The following is a 19,114-nucleotide window of genomic DNA, read 5'->3' on the forward strand; positions in this document are numbered from 1 at the left end:
TTCTGTGACCCTGTGGGACCTAAGGCCATGCTGACCCCACGTGGGCTTCACCCCAGTTTAGCCTCTGGAGCGATGTCCCTCAGTGGAACAGACTTTTAAAAGTCCTGATTTTGTGCTCCGTTGCTCCACTGCTTGCCGGGAGCCGGCCCCTCCCCCCGCGGTCTATCTTCCCGTTGCTTTGGAATCACTTCTTCTCCAGTCCTACCTTTCAGAAATTGGTTGATTTTCTGTTTCTAGAATTGCTGTTCTTCTCTTCGATCTCCCATTGATTTGTAGGTGTTTGCAATCTTTAGATAAACTATCTAGCTGATCTCCCGCTACCTGAAGTAGTCTCAGCTGCTACTTCTCCGCCATCTTCCAAAACCCTCCTTGTTAATGTTTTTTAGGTACAATAATAAGACTAGCCTTTCCTTGCAATGCCAAGGCTAGGACTCTGCGGAGCCCATTTCTGCTTTGCCAGTAGGTGCCCTGTTAGAATCCTCCTGTAGGGGGCAGTAGAGGGAACCTGGAAAGCTGGAAGAATGGGATTACAACTTCCTGTCTGCTGGTTTCCTGTTCCTCCACAGGGCTCCTCTTCTAGGCTTTTAAGTTTTAATAATCTATCTTCTTTTCATTCCCACGGTCCTAGAATTGCTGGCTGTCTTCTGCATGTACTACCTCTGTGATCCCTTAGTTTTCCTTTTTTGGTTTTTTCCTTCTTTAGTCCATAGCTAATAATTCCTTATTTTGAACTCTCTCTTAAAGTATCTGGCATGGTTTCTGTCTCCTGAATGGACCCTGACTGATACAGTGATTGTGTTTTTAAAAAAGAAAAACATTGTCTTTTAGATAGACTGTACTAAAATATTTACAAATGAAAGGCTAGGACTCTAGAATTTTATTCAAAACAAAAGTGGGGACAAGGGATGGCAGTTAGATGAAACAAGACCAGGCATCTACTGATTGTCCCTTAAGCTAGGGAATGGCTGTATTGCGTTCTCTAGATTACTGTCTTTTCTTTTGAATATGTTTGAAATTTTCTATAATAAAAAGTTAAATTAAAAAAAATTAGGGCTCCTCTGTAAATTTGTGATACCTTCTCAAAGAGGGATCAACAATAGTTAAATCTAAAGTTATTTTAAAGTAATATAAATGCAAATAGAAATGGGAAATTTCAATTGATAAGAAAATGAATTCTATCTTTTGCTTCGTCGGATTTTGGGGTCTTTTTTTTTTTTAAATCTGAACAGTATTTATTCCATACTCACGCCACATCACACAATTGTAGAATTTTGAAATTAGAAAGTACATTAAAATCAAATCTAGTCCAGGGTTTTCCAAGCCATATTTTTCAGAACAATAGGTTTCTGTAGAGTGTTTAAAGTGTTGCCGAGGGGGGTGGGTACTTAAGTGGGCAACCCTCCACCCCTGCTTTAGTCAGAACTGCTCAACTCTTACCAGTTTGTTTGTTTATTTATTTTATTTATTAATTTATTTATTTATTTTGACAGACAGAGATCGCAAGTAGGCAGAGAGAGGGAAGCAGTCTCCCCGCTGAGCAGAGAGCCCGATGGGGGGCTCAATCTCAGAACCCTGGGATCATGACCTGAGCCGAAGGCAGAGGCCTTAACCCACTGAGCCACCCAGGCACCCCTCTTACCAGTTTTATATGTTGAATGTTTTATAAAGCTTCCTTTGGGGGCAGATGTATTCTTATGCTCTTAAAATGTGAAAGTCACCAAACTATCACAGATGTAGCACACTTAATCTACCTTACAACATTCCCACCGATGGTCTGTCAGCCTCTAGTGACAGGGCTCCAATATGGAGAACCCACTACTTCCGTCTTAACCTAACTCCTGTCAGAATGTCTTCCTTACACTGAGCCCAGATTTATCAAAGTGAACATTCTGCTCTGTGCTATCTTCCACATGGCAGCACCTAAGATATTTGAAGTCTCTCACGCTCTTCTGAATTTTGTCTGGGCCAAACTAACATTTAGCCACGTAGATCAGGGTCCTCCAACACAAATGCTCGTAAGAATTGCAAGGGTGTGGGACGCCTGGGTGGCTCAGTTGGTTGGACGACTGCTTTCAGCTCAGGTCATGATCTCGGAGTCCCGGGATCGAGTCCCGCATCGGGCTCCCAGCTCCACGGGGAGTCTGCTTCTCCCTCTGACCTTCTCCTCACTCATGCTCTCTCTCACTGCCTCTCTTTCAAATAAATAAATAAATAAAATCTTTAAAAAAAAAAAAAAAGAATTGCAAGGGTGTTTGTTTAAATACAGATTCCCAGGTTATACAGACAGAAATCTGTTTCAGATCTTCTAAGTCCTATTGATTCCACCTCTAAAGTATATCCTTAATCTTTCTGCTTCTCTCCAGCTCCACTCCTGCCAGCGCAGTTCAAGCCATCAGCATTCTTTTTTTTTTTTTAAGATTTTATTTATTTGTCAGAGAGAGAGAGAGAGCAAACACAGGCAGAGACAGAGAGAGAAGCAGGCTCCCTGCTGAGCAAGGAGCCCGATGTGGGACTTGATCCCAGGGCGCTGGGATCATGACCTGAGCTGAAGGCAGCTGCTTAACCAACTGAGCCACCCAGGCGTCCCCCATCAGCATTCTTTAGTGAGTCTCCTGCAGTAGTGTTCGCTGGTCTCCCTGCTTACGTTCTCACCTACTACAGTACATTCTCTTGAAAGCAGCTAGAGTGATCTGATTAAGGCACCGGTCCAATAATATCACTCACCTGTGTGAAGTCCTTCAGGGCCTTCATCCGTGGGACCTGTGCGGCCCCTTAGGATCTGGCCTTCTCGACCTTTCTGCCTTACTTCATTGTATGGCAGCTTCCTTGCCTTCCCTCAGCACATAAAGTCATTCCTGCTCTTGGACTAGCTCCTCTCTTTGCTCGAACTGCTTCCTCTCAAGATCTCTACATTGCTGTCTCTCTAGGACCCAGGTCTCAGCTTCAGTGTCAGCTCCTTACCAAGGCTTTTCGTCCCCACCCGTTCAAGTGGTCTCTCTGATGTTCAGAGTGGACACTCTGAACATCAAGATACCTTGTATTACTCCAATCATACCATCCACCATCATCTAATACTTTCTTGTTTATCTGTTCGGTTTTTATTTTGCTTCTCCTGCTAGAACATAACCTTATCTATTTTGTTGTCTGCTGGATTCCCACCCTTACATTCATACCCAGCCCATAGAAGGTTCTCAACAGATGCCCAGGAATCTGCACTTTTGTAGGCATCCTGGGTTTGCTCCATGGATCAGAGTTTATGAAAGAAACACTGTTCTAGGCATTATAGGGCCAGGAGACTTAAAAGGAACTGGCCCAGGCCTCTAGACAGTCATGCTGGCAGACTCAGAATTTAAGAAGTCATGTATTTAAATAGAATTCAAAGCGTAACCCAGAGAGGACTGGCCTAAGTCAAGCACTAGAGGGGAGTAACACAGGCATAGGTCAGCAGAACCTGAAACCCCCAAAGAATCAAAATTACTCTTTCAAACCCCACAGGAAGGCACCAGAGAGGAGACCGCGTTCCTCCTCAGCTTTTTTCTCCCGTGTTCAAACATATTGTTGTTTCTTAAATTGGGCCTGGGGGAAATGAGTGACTTGCATTTGGAGCCACATTGTATGAAAAATGCACTCAAGGCAGTGGGCTGTGCATATCCTCGGTACCACACGGGTGCACAGGCCGCCAGCAGGAATAGCACGGCTCAGCCACTGAAGGACCCAGGGATTGACGCTTCCCGTCGCACCAACCCCCGAGCATATGTTTATCGAGCGGGTTGGTGGGCAGAACTGCTTGCATCATTCACATCATCTCTCTTTGTCAATTTTGGTTCCCTCACCCTCTCAGAGGGAGGAAAAGACGAACTGGTAACCGAGGAAGGGAAAGCATCCAGACCCTTAGGATGGAAAGGAAGAAACAGGGAGATGAGAAAGGTAGAAGGACCGGGAAAGTGTGAGTAGTGCCTACGACTTTGAAAGGAAGACTGAAATCTATAGGAGTGAACAGGAGGGAATCCTGAAGATTCAATTGCGTTTAGCCACAATGATGAGGACATCAGAAGAGGAGAAGATGCGCGGGTAGAGTAAGGAAAAGGCGAAGCCGTTACCCAAGCTTCGGTTGCTCTCTGTCGCTCTCTTTTTAGCCTTACATGCCGCTGCCCTTTCTGGCCACGTCAGCACTGTGAAGTTACTGCTGGAAAATAACGCTCAGGTAGATGCCACCGACGTCATGAAGCATACCCCGCTCTTCCGAGCCTGTGAGATGGGACACAAAGATGTGATTCAGACGCTTATTAAAGGTTCGTTAGTGAGGGTGCTTCTACTATGTCACTCTCAAAAGGTAGGAATTCTTGCAGGCGCTGTTTGAAACGAGGCTTACAGAGCAGAGGGCCACCTGGGTGGGAGCCTGGGGTCACTCTGAGCTCTGCCTGTTGCGTGGTTTGGAAAAAGCCACTTCACCTGCCCGATCCTGTTTCACTTCGTATAAAAGAAAAATGACTCCTGCCCTGACCAACTTACAGGCTTACTGTAAAATCTGAAGGAGATAATATACACGGAGGTATTTTGCTAAGAATAAAGCATTTAAGGGACTGTTGTTACATTTTTTTTTTTCAGACTTCTGTTCTTTTTGATCGATGCTCTCTCTTTTGGACATTGTCATTATATTTTTGCTTTTTCAGGTGGAGCAAGGGTAGATTTAGTTGATCAGGACGGACATTCTCTTCTACACTGGGCAGCACTGGGAGGAAATGCTGATGTTTGCCAGATATTGATAGAAAATAAGATCAATCCAAATGTGCAAGATTACGCAGGACGAACCCCTTTGCAGTGTGCGGCATACGGCGGCTACATCAACTGCATGGCTGTGCTCATGGAAAATAATGCAGACCCCAACATTCAAGACAAAGAGGTAGACAGTCTACACCTTTCTATGTTGCTTGCTCCCAGAGGTTCAGAATATTTCTTTGTCATTAACTAAAATAAAGTAAAACCTTTTCCCAAACAGATAACTTACAAATTTATCTGTTAATTAAAAATGAGTTTTGGGGCGCCTGGGTGGCTCAGTGGGTTGAGACTCTGCCTTCGGCTCAGGTCATGATCCCAGGGTCCTGGGATAGAGCCCCGCATTGCATCAGGCTCTCTGCTCAGCAGGGAGCCTGCTTCCCCTCTCTCTCTCTCTCTCTCTCTCTCTGCCTGCCTCTCTGCCTACTTGTGATCCCTCTTTCTCTCTGACAAATAAATAAATAAAATCTTTTTTAAAAATGAGTTTTAATTTTTCCATTTTCCTTCTACTTCTTATCTATATCCATATATACCTTAACAAAGTCATAGCAGAGAATGGGAATAATTTTATAACTTTCATAAAATATATATACATGGCATGTGTGTATGGATGTGTATACATATATATATGATATTTCACAGACCACATTTTGTTCACTTCAAGTCATCACCAGTATTTTCTCATTTGATGCATCATCTTCTGCATAATCATAGATGCTGCATATTCCAAAGTTCTAGGACCTTTGTTTAATAACTCATTCAGTTCTTACAGCAACTCTGTAAAGGAGTTGCTATTATTATTCCCATTTACAGGTGACAAGATTGAAGCTCATGGAGCTTACCCAATTACCCTAACGTAGACAATAGTGGCAGGGCTGTTGTGGGGTGTCACGGTCCAAACTATGCCTGTAACCCCAATTTTAGAATCAAGTAATTTCCTATTGCTGGGTACTTTTCATTGTTATAGATCATGTTTCATTAATCATTGTTATGCATTTAACTTTTCTTTATTATTTCCCTAGAATAATTTCCCCAAGTGAGATTATTTATTATTGGTATATGAATGTGACTGGGCTCTGATATATACTGTTGAACTGATTCTTTTAAAAGATTTTATTTATTTATTTGAGAAAGAGAGCATGCACCTGAGCAGGGGGAGGAGCAGAGGGAGATGGAAGGAGAGAGAATCCCAAGCAGACAGACTCCTCATGGAGCACGGAGCCTGACTCCGGGACTCCATCTCATGACCCTGGGATCATGACCTGAGCTAAAATCAGGAGTCGGTTGCTCAACCAGCTGAGCCACCCAGGCGCCCCTGTTGAATGGATTTTTTTTTTAAGATTTTATTTATTTATTTGACAGAGAGAGAGATCACAAGTAAGCAAAGAGGCAGGCAGAGAGAGAGGGGGAAGCGGGCTCCCTGCTGAGCAGAGAACCCAATGCAGGGCTCAATCCCAGGACCCTGGGATCATGGACTGAGCCAAAGGCAGAGGCTTAACCCACTGAGCCACCCAGGCATCCCTGCTGAATGGATTTTTAAACCATGTGGCTTAATCTCCCCTCTCCAGCTATGCAGTATTGTATTAACGTCTCTCAGTTTAGCCAGTATTGATATTTTTTGCCACTTTAATTACATTAAGTCTTCAAAAATACTAGCATATCATGTTTTCTAAGCCAGAAAATATATTTTCTATTAATTCATTCAATAAATACTTTTCAAGATTTTTCCTATATGTGGGACACCTGGGTGGCTCAGTCAGTTATGCGTCTGCCTTCAGCTCAGGTCATGATCCCAGGGTCCTAGGATTGAGTCCCACACCAGACTCCCTGCTCAGCAAGAAGTCTGCTTCTCTCTCTGCCTGCTGTTCCCTCTGCTTGTGCTCACTCTCTCCCTGTCTCTCTTAATCTAATAGATAAATAAAATCTTTAAAAAATGATTCTTCCTACATTTAAAAGTAACATAATGAAAAATATATGAAATAATGGTCCTTGTACCCAGGTTATTAGAAATGAATCTTTTGTAATCTGTAGTACATTTTACATTGTTTTTACAAGTTACCGGTTTCTTACAGAAGTAGTATATACTAAGCTACATTCCAGTTCTGTTAGTTTTCACGTTTTGGATTATCTGTATGAACAGTGTATCATTTGTGAATAGTATGCCTTAATTGAACTAATACCTCCAGCACAGTGTCAAATAGAATAGGTGATAGTTGGCATCCTTAATTCATTCTGGTTTTTCAAGGGGAAAGTTTGAAATATTTCACCATTGAATGTGATATTTGCTACAGGTTCTCTTATATTACTAGTTGCTAAGAATTGGGTTTTTTTATTCACAGCTGTTTAATTTTTGTCAGATATTATTTCTGCATCTTCCAACATGATTTTTCACTTCTTTGCCATTAATATGGTGGATTAAAAAGAGTCAGGAAATAGTTCCTCTTATTCTCTTACAGAATTTCCATAATATTGGTATCACTTCTTTCTTAAATATTTGTAAGAATTCCCTGGTGAAGCCATCTGGCCTAGTGAAGGTATTATTAACTAATTCAGTGTCATTTGTAATTATAAGACCATTCAGATTTCTAATTATTTTCTTTTCAGCTTTGGTAAGTTGCATTTTCTGAGAAATTTATCCATTTTATTAACATATATATATTTGCATAGAGTTGGTCCTATAATCTCTTACCTTCTTTATGAATATAAGACCTATAGTGATTTCCTCTTATTCATTTCATATATTGGTAATGTGTGTTGTCCCTTTTCTTTTTAAAAAAAATTTTTCATCTTATTCATCTTTTCAAAGGACTTACTTCTTTGTTGATTTTCTATATTTTGAGTTGTTTACTATTTCATTGGTGTTTACTCTTTATTATTTGCTGCCATCTACTTTCCTCAGGTTTAATTTACTATTTTTTTAAAAGATTCTTTTGATAGAAGTTTAAATCATTGATTTTTTTCAATATTCATTTCCAGTATATGTATTTAATCATGCTTCTTATTCTAAGCACTGCTTTAACTTTATCCTAAAAGTTTAGATAAGTTGTACCATCACTATTATTCAGCTCAAATATTTTCTAGTTTCTATTCCGATTTGTTACTTAACCCATAGGTTATTGAGAAGCATATTGCTTAATTTCCAGGCGGTTGGGCATTTCCTCGTTATCTTTTGGCAAATGATTATATTGATTTCCTCTTGCTGTTATAATAAATTACCACAAACTTAGTGGCTTAGAACAACACAAGTTTTTTATCTTACTCTTCTGGATGTTGAAAATTCCAAAATGGGTCTCACCGGTCTAAAAATCAAAGTGTTGGCAAGACTATGTTCCTTTTGGAAGCTCTAGGGGAGAAGCTCTTTCTTTTGTTTTTCCAGCTTCTCGATGCTGCCATCATTCCTTGGCTTGTGGTCTCATTCCCCCATCGTCAAACCTAGCAGTGACTGACCGAGTCTCTCTCATACTGCGTCACCCCTCCTTCTCTTACAAGGACCCTTATGATTACATTGGGCCTATTCAGATAATCCAGGATAATCTCCCCATTAGCAAAATTAATTCTATCTGTAATCTTAATTTCCCCTTTCCAATAACACAACACAGTTACAGATTCTAGAGATTAGGATGTAGACCTTTGCAAAGGCATTTATTCTGTCTAGCACACTGATTTGTAACTTAGAATTTACTGTGGTCAAAAAACAGTCAGAATAACAGAATTATTTTATTTTCTTTCAGAATTATTTTAATCCTTCAAAGTCCTTTAGGACTCTCTTTGTGGCCTAGTATATGATTGATTTTGGTAAATGCTCTATGTGCACTTGAAAAGAATACTAATTGTGTCATAGTTGGATGCAACATTTTATATGTATCATTTAGGTCAAAGTTTTTTACTGTATTGTTCAGGTCTTCTGTATCTTTACTGTCCTTTCATTTATTTGTTCTATGAACTATTATAAAAGATGGGTTAAAAATCTCTCACTGATTATGGATTTGACCATATCCCCTTCTAATTTTGTCATTTTTTGTTCTGTATGTTTAAAAGCTGTGTTAGTGAATGCATACAGATTTAGGGTTGTGGTATCTTCCTCTCTGATTCCTTTAAAACCATGAAATAGCCCTCTTGTATCTCTAACAATGCTTCATGCCTTCTTTATCTTTCATGATATTGAATTGTTTTAAGAATACAGGTCATTTATTTTTGTAGAGTCTCACTCCATTTGAGTTTGCCTTACGATTCCTCATAATTAGATTTATGTTTAACATTTTTGGTTGGAATGTTATACGAATGATATTGAATCCTTCTCAGGGTATCACCTCTGGAAACACATGGTCCCTCTTAACATGATATTAATTTTGATCACTTAGTTAAGATACCATCCATTTTCTCCACTGTATATTTAATATTTTCCCCTTTTGTAATTAAGCAGTTTGGGAGAATTATTTGTATTTTTGAGTTAGCATCAATAACTATGTGTGCAAAAATACCTATTCCAGATATACCTGATTTTTCTTTGTGCTTATAGGGAAGAACAGCTTTGCACTGGTCCTGTAACAACGGATACCTTGATGCCATTAAATTACTACTAGACTTTGCTGCTTTCCCTAATCAGATGGAAAACAATGAAGAAAGGTAAGCTGTTGACAAAAAGAATGTGTTTCCGTTCAACTCATTTCCTTTCTGCTCTATTAAAAAACTTCAAGTTGAGATACTAGTTCAGAAGTACTAGGTATACTCATAAGGAAATGTTACATGAAGAAATCCTAAACCAGAAGGAAAGAATGAAAGTTCATGTAGTGTTGATTTAGAATCGTGGGATTTTATAGTTATTCAGAATTTCAGATTTACCTCTGGCAAGCTCACAAACTACAGAGGAGGAAATGTGTTCTTGTGGCTTGTGGCTCCATCAGGGGAGTCCTGATGGACCGGGCCTAAGAATGGGTCATATGTTCAAGACATTTCTCTGGATGAACAGGATCTTATCAGGTAGTGGACAGAGATGCCACCATGTGGCATGAAGAGACAAGGAGAAGGTGGGGTGACTGACTAACACAGGATTCACAGAGCTAGGCTGGAGTTATGCCCAAGGGCCCAAGCCCCTTAAAAAGGACTGGACACATGCAAAGTCTAAGCAGGAAAGGTTCTTGGCAGGCTTGGGTCTAAGAAGATTCTGATCATCTGTAGGTGACAACCAAATTTGTGATGAGACTTCCACACCTGAGCTCCACTCAGTCAGGTCTGTGCCTTGGTTGTCATCGTTTGGGGCTGCTATAACTGCAGCGGCTCTCCCTCTGACACTGTGCCCCTCCCCCAGAGCCACCACCACTTCTTGCAGGAGATGGCAGACCTTGTAGAGAAGGAGGAGATTTCTCTATGCCACCTGCCTCCAGAAACCCACTCCTCCTTTCTGGGCTGAACCCCTTTATCTCTCCCACTTCTTTCGGAATCTCTCCCCATTAGTGATGGCCTCCAGTTATTTTCTGAGGTTTGTCTTCTCTGCCTGTAAAGCCCTCCTTCTCTGGGAGGGTCTGCACTGCCCCATTTCCTCTTGCTCACAGGTCTTGTTTTCACAATCTGGCGTCCATCCTCACACTGACGCTGACACTGTGCTGAATGGTCACTGACAGACTCACTGATAAATCCTACGCCGGTCCCTCTGTCCACTCTCACCAACCTGTCTGTGTCACCTGGTTCTGTTGACCCCCCTTCTTTACTGTGCGGGGACTGTATCTTCTCTAAGCTTCCTCAACAGTATATTTTCCTGATTCTCTGCCAGTCATGTCTGCTCCTTCTCCATTTATTTTAGCTCCTGTTCCATTTTTTATTTTTTATTTTTTTTAAATATAAACTCTTCAGGGACTGGGTCTTTTCTCTCAAGCCCATCTCCTTGGGCTCTCTGACCTACCACCGAGGCTTCGGGAGTCACCTGGGGGCCAGTGAGTTCTAAATCTGTCCTTCAGGCTCAGTGTCTCTCCTCAGTCCCCACTGCCATCTCTTCATGACCATCACTGTCATCTAATCTTGCCCTCTGGCGCATTCCTGGGACTGTCACAATGCTTCCTCCCTGTTTTCCTCCCTTCGAACTTGCCCCCATTCAGTTCATCTGCTTCCAAAGTAGCCTCCCTAAATCACATTTCTAATGTAATTATTAGTCATGTCCTTCCTCCATTCAAACGCAGTCTTGCCTGAGAGGATTGTTCTGATCCCAGAGGCATGTGTTCCAAACAGTGTTCTCCCCTACACTGTGAATTCGTATAGCACTTGGCACATTTCGCTTTATATTATAATTTTATGTAAACTGTCTTCCATATTAGCGGAGAACTCCTGAAGACCATTGTCATCTCTGTGTTGCTCACAGTACTTTTCAGGAAGTAGATAGTCAGTAAAGAACTGTTGCGTTGTTAGGCTCCCAGTACCATCCCCTGCTAAATGCCTGCGTTAGAAACTTCTGGAATTTTTTGAGTACATACAGAATTAAATAAATCAGACTAGTATGCCTAACTTTGAGAAGGGTTATTTAAAGAACTCTCTCTATTATCGTCAAATGACAACTGTAAAGCCAAAAAGACTTGAAGATTTAGAGGTTTGGACATTCAAGGAAGCTGGAACGCCAAGCAGAATCCTCAGGGCTGAGGTTTTGACATTAAACTAGATACGTGAAAGAGCAGATTTCTCTCTCTGAAACACTAAAAAAACAGGAAAGGGAAAGATTTAAGAATCCTATGAATTAGTGGTGATTTATTTCTATTATAAAAGATTTATTCTCTAACAGTATTTACTGCCTGGCTCCTGTTTTCTTAGGAAACAATAAAAACGTTTATTTTTGTAATTCAAGTCCCGTTTCTATGGTAAGACGTGAATTTTAGGCCTAGGAAAGAATATGAGTTACGGTGCTTACTGCCTTCTAGAGTAAACGTATGTTAATTACAGACCAAAAGACCACAGGAAAAATCCTCCTAACTGTACTTGCCAATCTACAGATGAAGCTGGACAGTGGCAATATCCCAGCTTCCTCTAACGTTTCATCAGCAATGCACCTTGATGTACAAATGTCAGAAGCTGACACTGCCTTTTATGTTTATTGACATTCCAGTTTAGGCATTCCCCTCATCCCATCAGACCAGTGCTGCATGGCAAATCCAATTGTATCTTGTATCTGGTCTTTATCTACATTGTTTCTTGAGTGGTTACCATCAGTGTAGTGCTAATTTTTACTTCCCATGCATTGACACCAACCACTGAATGTGCACCGTATAGACATAATCTTTGCCAACTACTGCTGGCTTTCAGTCAATAACTATCTGACAGCCACCCTCCCAACATCGATGGGAATATTCACAGCACTTGAATGTTTCTAAATTGAATCTGGAGTGAAGAAAGATTCAGTAGTAATAGTTACAGCACGGTCAGTGCCTAAACACTAAGGCATAAACTTCAGTCTTAAAATCTTTCAAGATATTTGGACTGTGTTTTCCTAAATCAAAAATTGACAGAGAATCCTAATTTGAATAAACCAATTATAAAAAACACTTTTTTGAGAAAATCGGGGAAATTTGTATTTGGAATAGGTACTAGATTTTGCTGAGGAATTCCTGTTAATTTTGTTAATACCATAATGACATTGTGCTTATGTCCGTATTACTTATTGATGAATACTGAAATGCACAGGTATTAAATGATAGAGGAATTTTAGAATTTGCTTTAAAGCAGTTGAGCAAAAATAATAAGGAAGGGGCTAGAGGAAGCAAATGTGGCAGAAATGTTGCTAATTGTTAAATTTGGGTAATAGGCATATAAATGATGATGCTATTCTCTCTACTTTTGTTTATGCTTGAAGTTTCTCATAATAAAAATACAGTTTTTCCATGATAAAGGTATTTAAAACATTTGAAATGCAATTTTCCATCCATAAGCCCTGAGAGATATAGTAAAAGCAGAGGTCAGGCCTTACTTTCATAAACCAGATTTTGATAATCCTGCTTGTATATTGTGTGATAGATGCCCCGTATTAGTAATTATAGAAAAGATGACCAAGCTTACTACATACATATGTTATTTGCACGTTGATTTGAGAAGCACTTTAATTCTGTTAGAGATTTATACTCAAAAACTGATAGACATCTGTGGAAGGATGACTGAAGAGGGAGTCGTATGGTCTTACTTTGGGTCTGGGTTCTGCAGGGAACTAGTTACATAACCTTCTGCAAGTTGCTTAATCATTCTGGGTCTGTTGACTCATTTATAAAAGGAAGGTGATAGACTAAATGACCTCTCAAATTCCATTTAGCTCTACTATCATGGAGTTCTGTGACTCTGATAATTTTTTCCATTGGGGAGAGTACAGTCATGAAAGGCATTTTAAAATACATAGTGATTACATTTCATCACCGTATCACCATAGTGTACACCTGAAACTAAATTTAAGCATTCTATGTTTATGACACTGGACTTAAAATTTTAGAATAGTAACAAAACTTTTCCAAATAGATTATATAGTGAAAATTGTTTAAGTTCTTCTGAATTTATAAGATGCCATCTATTTACGAATAATGTTTCTTTGGAGAACCTGGGTGGTTCAGTCATTAAGCGTCTTCCTTCCGCTCAGGTCATGATCCCAGGGTCCTGGAAATGAGCCCTGAGCCCCCCATCTGGCTCCCTGCTCAGCAGGAGGCCTGCTTCTCCCTCTCCCACTCCCTCTGCCTGTGTTCCTTCTCTTGCTGTGTCTCTCTCTGTCAAATAAATAAATAAAATCTTTTAAATAAATAAATAAATAATGTTTTAAAGTTTATGCAGGCACCTCTGCTTTCTGGCCTTCTGATCCCTGGACAGGAGAGGCAAATCAAGATGTCCTAAAATGAGAGTTTCTTAATTGCAGTATTTGGGACTTCTTTCTGAATTTGGTTTCCTTCTAGAAGTGACCAAATCACCCTTTTGCTTATATTGAGAAATCTCCTCCTTTTATGTCTGACCGACTGTCCGGTGACTTTTGAAAAGAGAAAATTTCTATAATCACTGGACGATTTTCTGTGTCTAATCGTGCATCTGTATAATCATCAGTGTTTCCACCTCATAAATCAGCTGATGATGTCTTCCTAGCACCTCTGACTGCACTGGACTAGTCACACCCACCCAGACAAGACTCATCCCTGGCAGCCATCTGGCGGTCATAACTACTAGTTTGGGTCCTATGGAAATGATATTGATGACGTGCGACCACAGTGTCACCAACCCCGCTGCAAGGGTGTCCTAGCATAAGAACAACAGCAGCTGACATTTATTAATGGCCTCTTTTATGCCAAGCACAGTATTATCCTCTTTGTACTTATTATTTCCTTTCCTTCTTGTGCCAAGTCTGCAATGAGGAAAGGTAAGCGGGTTAAGAAGTGACAGCGTTACCATTGCTGGAAGGTAGAACTGAGTTGTTTGTTTTGTTTTTTTTTTAACTTCAATTTTTGTATTTTTTGCACTGTTGGAATTCTTTAAATATGTGTCGTGATTGCAAAGTAACCATTTAAAAAAGTAATACCTGTCCAGATAATAATATTGGTTAATTCTAAGGGTGAGAATACAGATGACCATTATGTTCTTCTGCGTATTCATCTGGTTATTTTGTATTTCTAAAAATAGAGAAGATATACTGTAAGAAATGAATTTGCCTAAAATTATGCATCTAGAAAGTAGCCAGTTGAGATTAAAATATACAACCATCTGACAATACAACTCATCTTTTCTAAATAATATATTTGTAAAAAAGGTATGCACAGTGTATAAAATGTAAAAGGCATGAAAACGAAGTGTCCCTCCCCCCGGCCTCAGAGACAACCAGCATCCTTCCCAGGGACATCACTGCCACAAATTTCTTGGTAAACTTCTAGAGATATCTTTTACATAGATAAGAATACAGAGATATGTTCTTTTTCATACAAATGGAGCATGCCATAATACTGCTCTGGGTTTTTTAAAGATTTATTTATTTTAGAGAGGGAGAGACCTGGGAGGAGGGGCAGAGGGAAAGAGAGTCTTTGTTTACTAACATAATGTTTTACTTGTTTCAGGGGTACAGGTCTGGGATTCATCAGTCTTACACAATTCACAGCACTCACTACAACACATACCCTTCCCAGTGTCCCTCACCCAGCCACCCCATCACTCCCAACCCCTACACTCCAGCAACCCTCAGTTTGTTTCCTGAGATGAAGAGTCTCTTACGGGTTTGTCTCCTTCTCTGGTTTCATCTTGTTTCATTTTTTCCTCCCTTCCCCTATGATCCTCTGCCTTATTTCTCAAATTCCACATATCATTGAGATCATATGATAACTGTCTTTCTCTGATTGACTTATTTCGCTTAGCATAATGCCTTCTAGTTCCATCCATGTTGTTGCAAATGGCAAGGTTTCAGTTTTTGATGGCTGCGTAATACCCCATTGTGTATGTATACCACATCTTCTTTATCCATTCATCTGTTGATGGACATCTAGGCTCTTTCCATAGTTTGGCTGCTGTGGACATTGCTGCTATAAACATTCAGGTGCACATGCCCCTTCAGATCACTACATTTGTATCTTTGGGGTAAATACCCAGTAGTTCAATGGCTGGGTTGTAGGGTAGCTCTATTTTCGTGTTTTTGAGGAACCTCCCTACTGTTTTCCAGAGTGGCTGCACTAGCTTGCATTCCCACCAACAGTGTAGGAGGGTTCCCCTTTCTCCGCATCCTCACCAACATCTGTCATTTCCTGACTTGTTAATTTTAGCCATTCTGACTGGTGTGAGGTGGTATCTCATTGTGGTTTTGATTTGTATTTCCCTGATGCTGAGTGATGTGGAGCACTTTTTCATGTGTCTGTTGACCATCTGGATGTCTTCTTTGCAGAAACGTCTGTTCATGTCTTCTGCCCATTTCTTGATCAGATTATTTTTTCCTTGGGTCTTAAGTTTTGTAAATTCTTTATAGATTTTGAATACTAACCCTTTATCTGATATGTCATTAGCAAATATCTTTTCCCATTTTGTCAGTTGTCTTTGGTTTTGTTGACCATTTCCTTTGCTGGGCAAAAGCTTTTTATCTTGATGAAGTCCCAATAGTTCATTTTGGCCCTTGCTTCCCTTGCCTTCGGCGATGTTCTTAGGAAGAAGTTGCTGCAGCTGAGGTGGAAGAGGTTGCTGCCTGTATTCTCCTCTAAGATTTTGATGGCTTCCTGTCTCACATTTAGGTCTTCCACCCATTTTGAATTTGTCTTTGTGTGTGGTGTAAGAAAGTGGTCCAGTTTCATTCATCTACATGTGACTGTCCAATTTTCCCAACACTTGTTGAAGAGACTTTTTTCCATTGGACATTCTTTCCTGCTTTGTCGAAGATTATTGACCATAGAGTTGAGGGTCCATTTCTGGGCTCTCTATTCTGTTCCACTGATCTATGTGTCTGTTTTTGTGCCAGTCATACTGTCTTGATGATGACAGCTTTGTAATAGAGCTTGAAGCCTGGAATTGTGATGTCACCAATTTTGGTTTTCTTTTTCAAAATTCCTCTGACTATTCACAGTCATTTCTGGTTCCATGCAAATTTTAGGATTATTTGTTCCATTTCTGTGAAAAAAGGTGATGGAATTTTGATAGGGATTACATTAAATGTGTAGATTGTTCTGGGTAGCATAGCCATCTTAACAATATGTTTTCTTGGAACACCTGGGTGGCTCAGTCAGTTAAGTGTCTGCTTTCAGCTCAGGTCATGATCCCAATCAAGCCCTGCACTGGACTCCTTGCTCAGCAGGGAACCTGCTTCTCCCTCTGCCTGTTGCTCCCTTTGCTTGTGCTCTCTCTCTCTCTCTCTGACTAATAAATAAAATCTTTTTAAAAAATCAATATTTTTTCTCCCAATCCATGAGCATGGAACATTTTTCCATTTCTTTGGGTCTTCCTCAATTTCTCTCATGACTATTCTATAGTTTTCTGAGTACAGATTCTTGGTCTCTTTGGTTAGGTTTATTCCTAGCTATCTTATAGTTTTGGGTGCAATTGTAAATGGGATTGACTCCTTAATTTCTCTTTCTTCTGTCTTGTTTTTGATATATAGAAATGCAACTGATTTCTGTGCATTGATTTTATATCTTGACACTTTACTGAATTTCTGTATGAGTTCCAGCAGTTTTAGGGTGGAGTCTTTGGGTTTTCCGGGAGAAAGAGTCTTAAGGAGACTCTATGCTGAACGTGTAGCCTGATGCCAGGCTCTACCTCATGACCTGGCGATCCTGACCTGAGCTGAAATTAAGAGTCATTTAACCAACTAAGCCACCTAAGTGCCCCAGTTCTGCTCCATTGTTATTTCTTCTTCCTCCTCCTCCTCCTTCTCCCCCTCCTCCTCTCCCCCCTCCTCCTCCTCCTCTTCCCCCTCCTCCTCCTCCTCTTCTTCTTCTTCTTTTTCTTCCATTTTCTTCATGTAACAAGATATCCCGGACGTTGTTCCTTATTTATTCATATGCCACAGCACAGCTGTGACCGCATCACACAAATGGCCTTACTTTATGTAAGAGGTGCTCTGTTGGTAGATACTGAGGTCATCTCCACTTTTTCACTGTTTCAGACTGTGCTTCTGTCAATATCCTTGTACAGAAAGCATCTCATACACGAGAGCAGGTCTATGGGATGTATGCCTGCAAGGGACATGTCGAAGGGCAGGTGCATGAATAATGTTGACAGATCTTGCTAAATTGTTCTCTCTACAGATTAAAGTAGCATATAGAGAGCCTGTCTCTCTGCATCCTTGCCAGCACAGTGTGTTATTAAACTTTCTGATCTTCATTTATCTTATCATTAATGTACTCTCTTTGTTCGTCCTAATGTGTATTTCTCTTAAATGGGTGAGGTTGAACATATTTCTGTATATTTAGGAGCCATTAGTATTTCCTATTCTGGGAACTATCTTTTATCTTTGTTCTTGATGACTTTTTTGCCATTTTTATATAGTTGGATTTATCATTTTCTCTTATGTTTTGAGTTTTGTATCATTTTTATTAGAAAAGACCTTCCCATCCCAATTTTTTTAAAATCTTCCATGGTTTCTTCTAGTACTTTCATGGTTTCTTTTTCTATATTTAGATCTTTGGTTCATTCAGGATTCATTTTGGTATAAAATGTGATATAAGAATCATTTTTTTTCCACATGGCGATGCAATTGGCCCAACACTACTTAATAATCCATGCCTTCTGATTTAAAGGGCCAACCTCATCATAGACTAAATCTCTCCATTCAGAGATGTATTTTTTTACTTTGTAAGCATTAACTATCAGTTGTCCTGGGCTTAAACTTACGAATGTCACAGGATATTATCCATAGTACTTTTTCAGATCAGAGTGGGGTATTATTTGGCACGTGGGGGAGAAGAAAAGTGATCCTGTGTTCCCACAGCCCCCAGTTTGTGAGCCAGCAAGCAAGACTCGGGAACCATCCTGGTCAGCAGCACAGAACACCTGACCCCAGCTCCGCCCTTGTTTTGTTCCCTCAGAGAAAAAAGGAACAGCCCTGGAGCACAGAACTTAGCCTTGCCTGAGAAGCAGCCCTCATCCCAGAGTGAAATTTCTTTCTGCTGCACAATATGGTCAGGTAACTGTACCTCTGACTCCATCCCAACACTTAAAAATGCCTTCCCGCTTCAGGTACACTCCCCTGGACTACGCTTTGCTGGGCGAGCGCCACGAAGTGATCCAGTTCATGTTGGAGCACGGCGCCCTGTCCATTGCAGCCATTCAGGACATCGCCGCCTTCAAAATCCAGGCGGTCTACAAAGGGTACAAAGTCAGAAAAGCTTTCCGAGACCGGAAAAATCTCCTCATGAAGCATGAACAGTTGAGAAAAGATGCTGCTGCCAAGTAAGTCTGAGCTGTGGAAATTGTGTTCTTTTTTTTTTTTTTTAAGATTTTATTTATTTGACAGAGTTGGGGAGAGAGAGAGAGAGAGAGCGCACAAGCAGAGGGAACAGCAGAGGGAAAGGGAGAAGCAGACTCACTGCTGAGCAGGGAACCCGATGTAGGACTCGATCCCAGGACCCGGGGATCATGACCTGAGCTGAAGGCAGACGCTTAATGACTGAGTCACCCAGGCGCCCCAAGGACTGTGTTCTTACACCCCTGGGAATCAAGGGAGAAGGGGTCGGGTTGGGGAGCAGCCAGGAGAGGGAGTCCAGAGAGGATCGAAATAATGCTGATCTCTGTACCATGTCACCGCCCCACTTCTGCCCACCGGGCCTGCACAGCACAGGGGCTACAGTGAAGGACAAAAGCCTAATCTCTACTCAGTGGCTGTTCCTCCAGGTCAGCCCCTGATGTTCCAACGTAGGGACACACCTGGGCC

General features: G+C 40.8%; 1 protein-coding gene across 2 annotated transcripts in view; it reads left to right on the forward strand.

Moving 5' to 3' along the window:
* INVS (inversin) overlaps positions 1-19,114 on the forward strand; it is a 171,357-nt gene that overhangs the window by 101,916 nt on the left and 50,327 nt on the right. For both annotated transcript variants that reach the window (XM_032860706.1, XM_032860707.1), the window contains exons 9-12: positions 4,137-4,292; positions 4,674-4,903; positions 9,296-9,402; positions 18,421-18,633. In XM_032860706.1, coding sequence (XP_032716597.1) covers positions 4,137-4,292; positions 4,674-4,903; positions 9,296-9,402; positions 18,421-18,633 — 706 coding nt within the window. The remainder of the gene's footprint in view (positions 1-4,136; positions 4,293-4,673; positions 4,904-9,295; positions 9,403-18,420; positions 18,634-19,114) is intronic.

The sequence above is a fragment of the Lontra canadensis genome, unplaced genomic scaffold, assembly GCF_010015895.1.
Source record: "Lontra canadensis isolate GAN:19392208 unplaced genomic scaffold, GSC_riverotter_1.0 scaffold19, whole genome shotgun sequence".
In the NCBI taxonomy this organism is placed as follows: Eukaryota; Metazoa; Chordata; class Mammalia; order Carnivora; family Mustelidae; genus Lontra; species Lontra canadensis.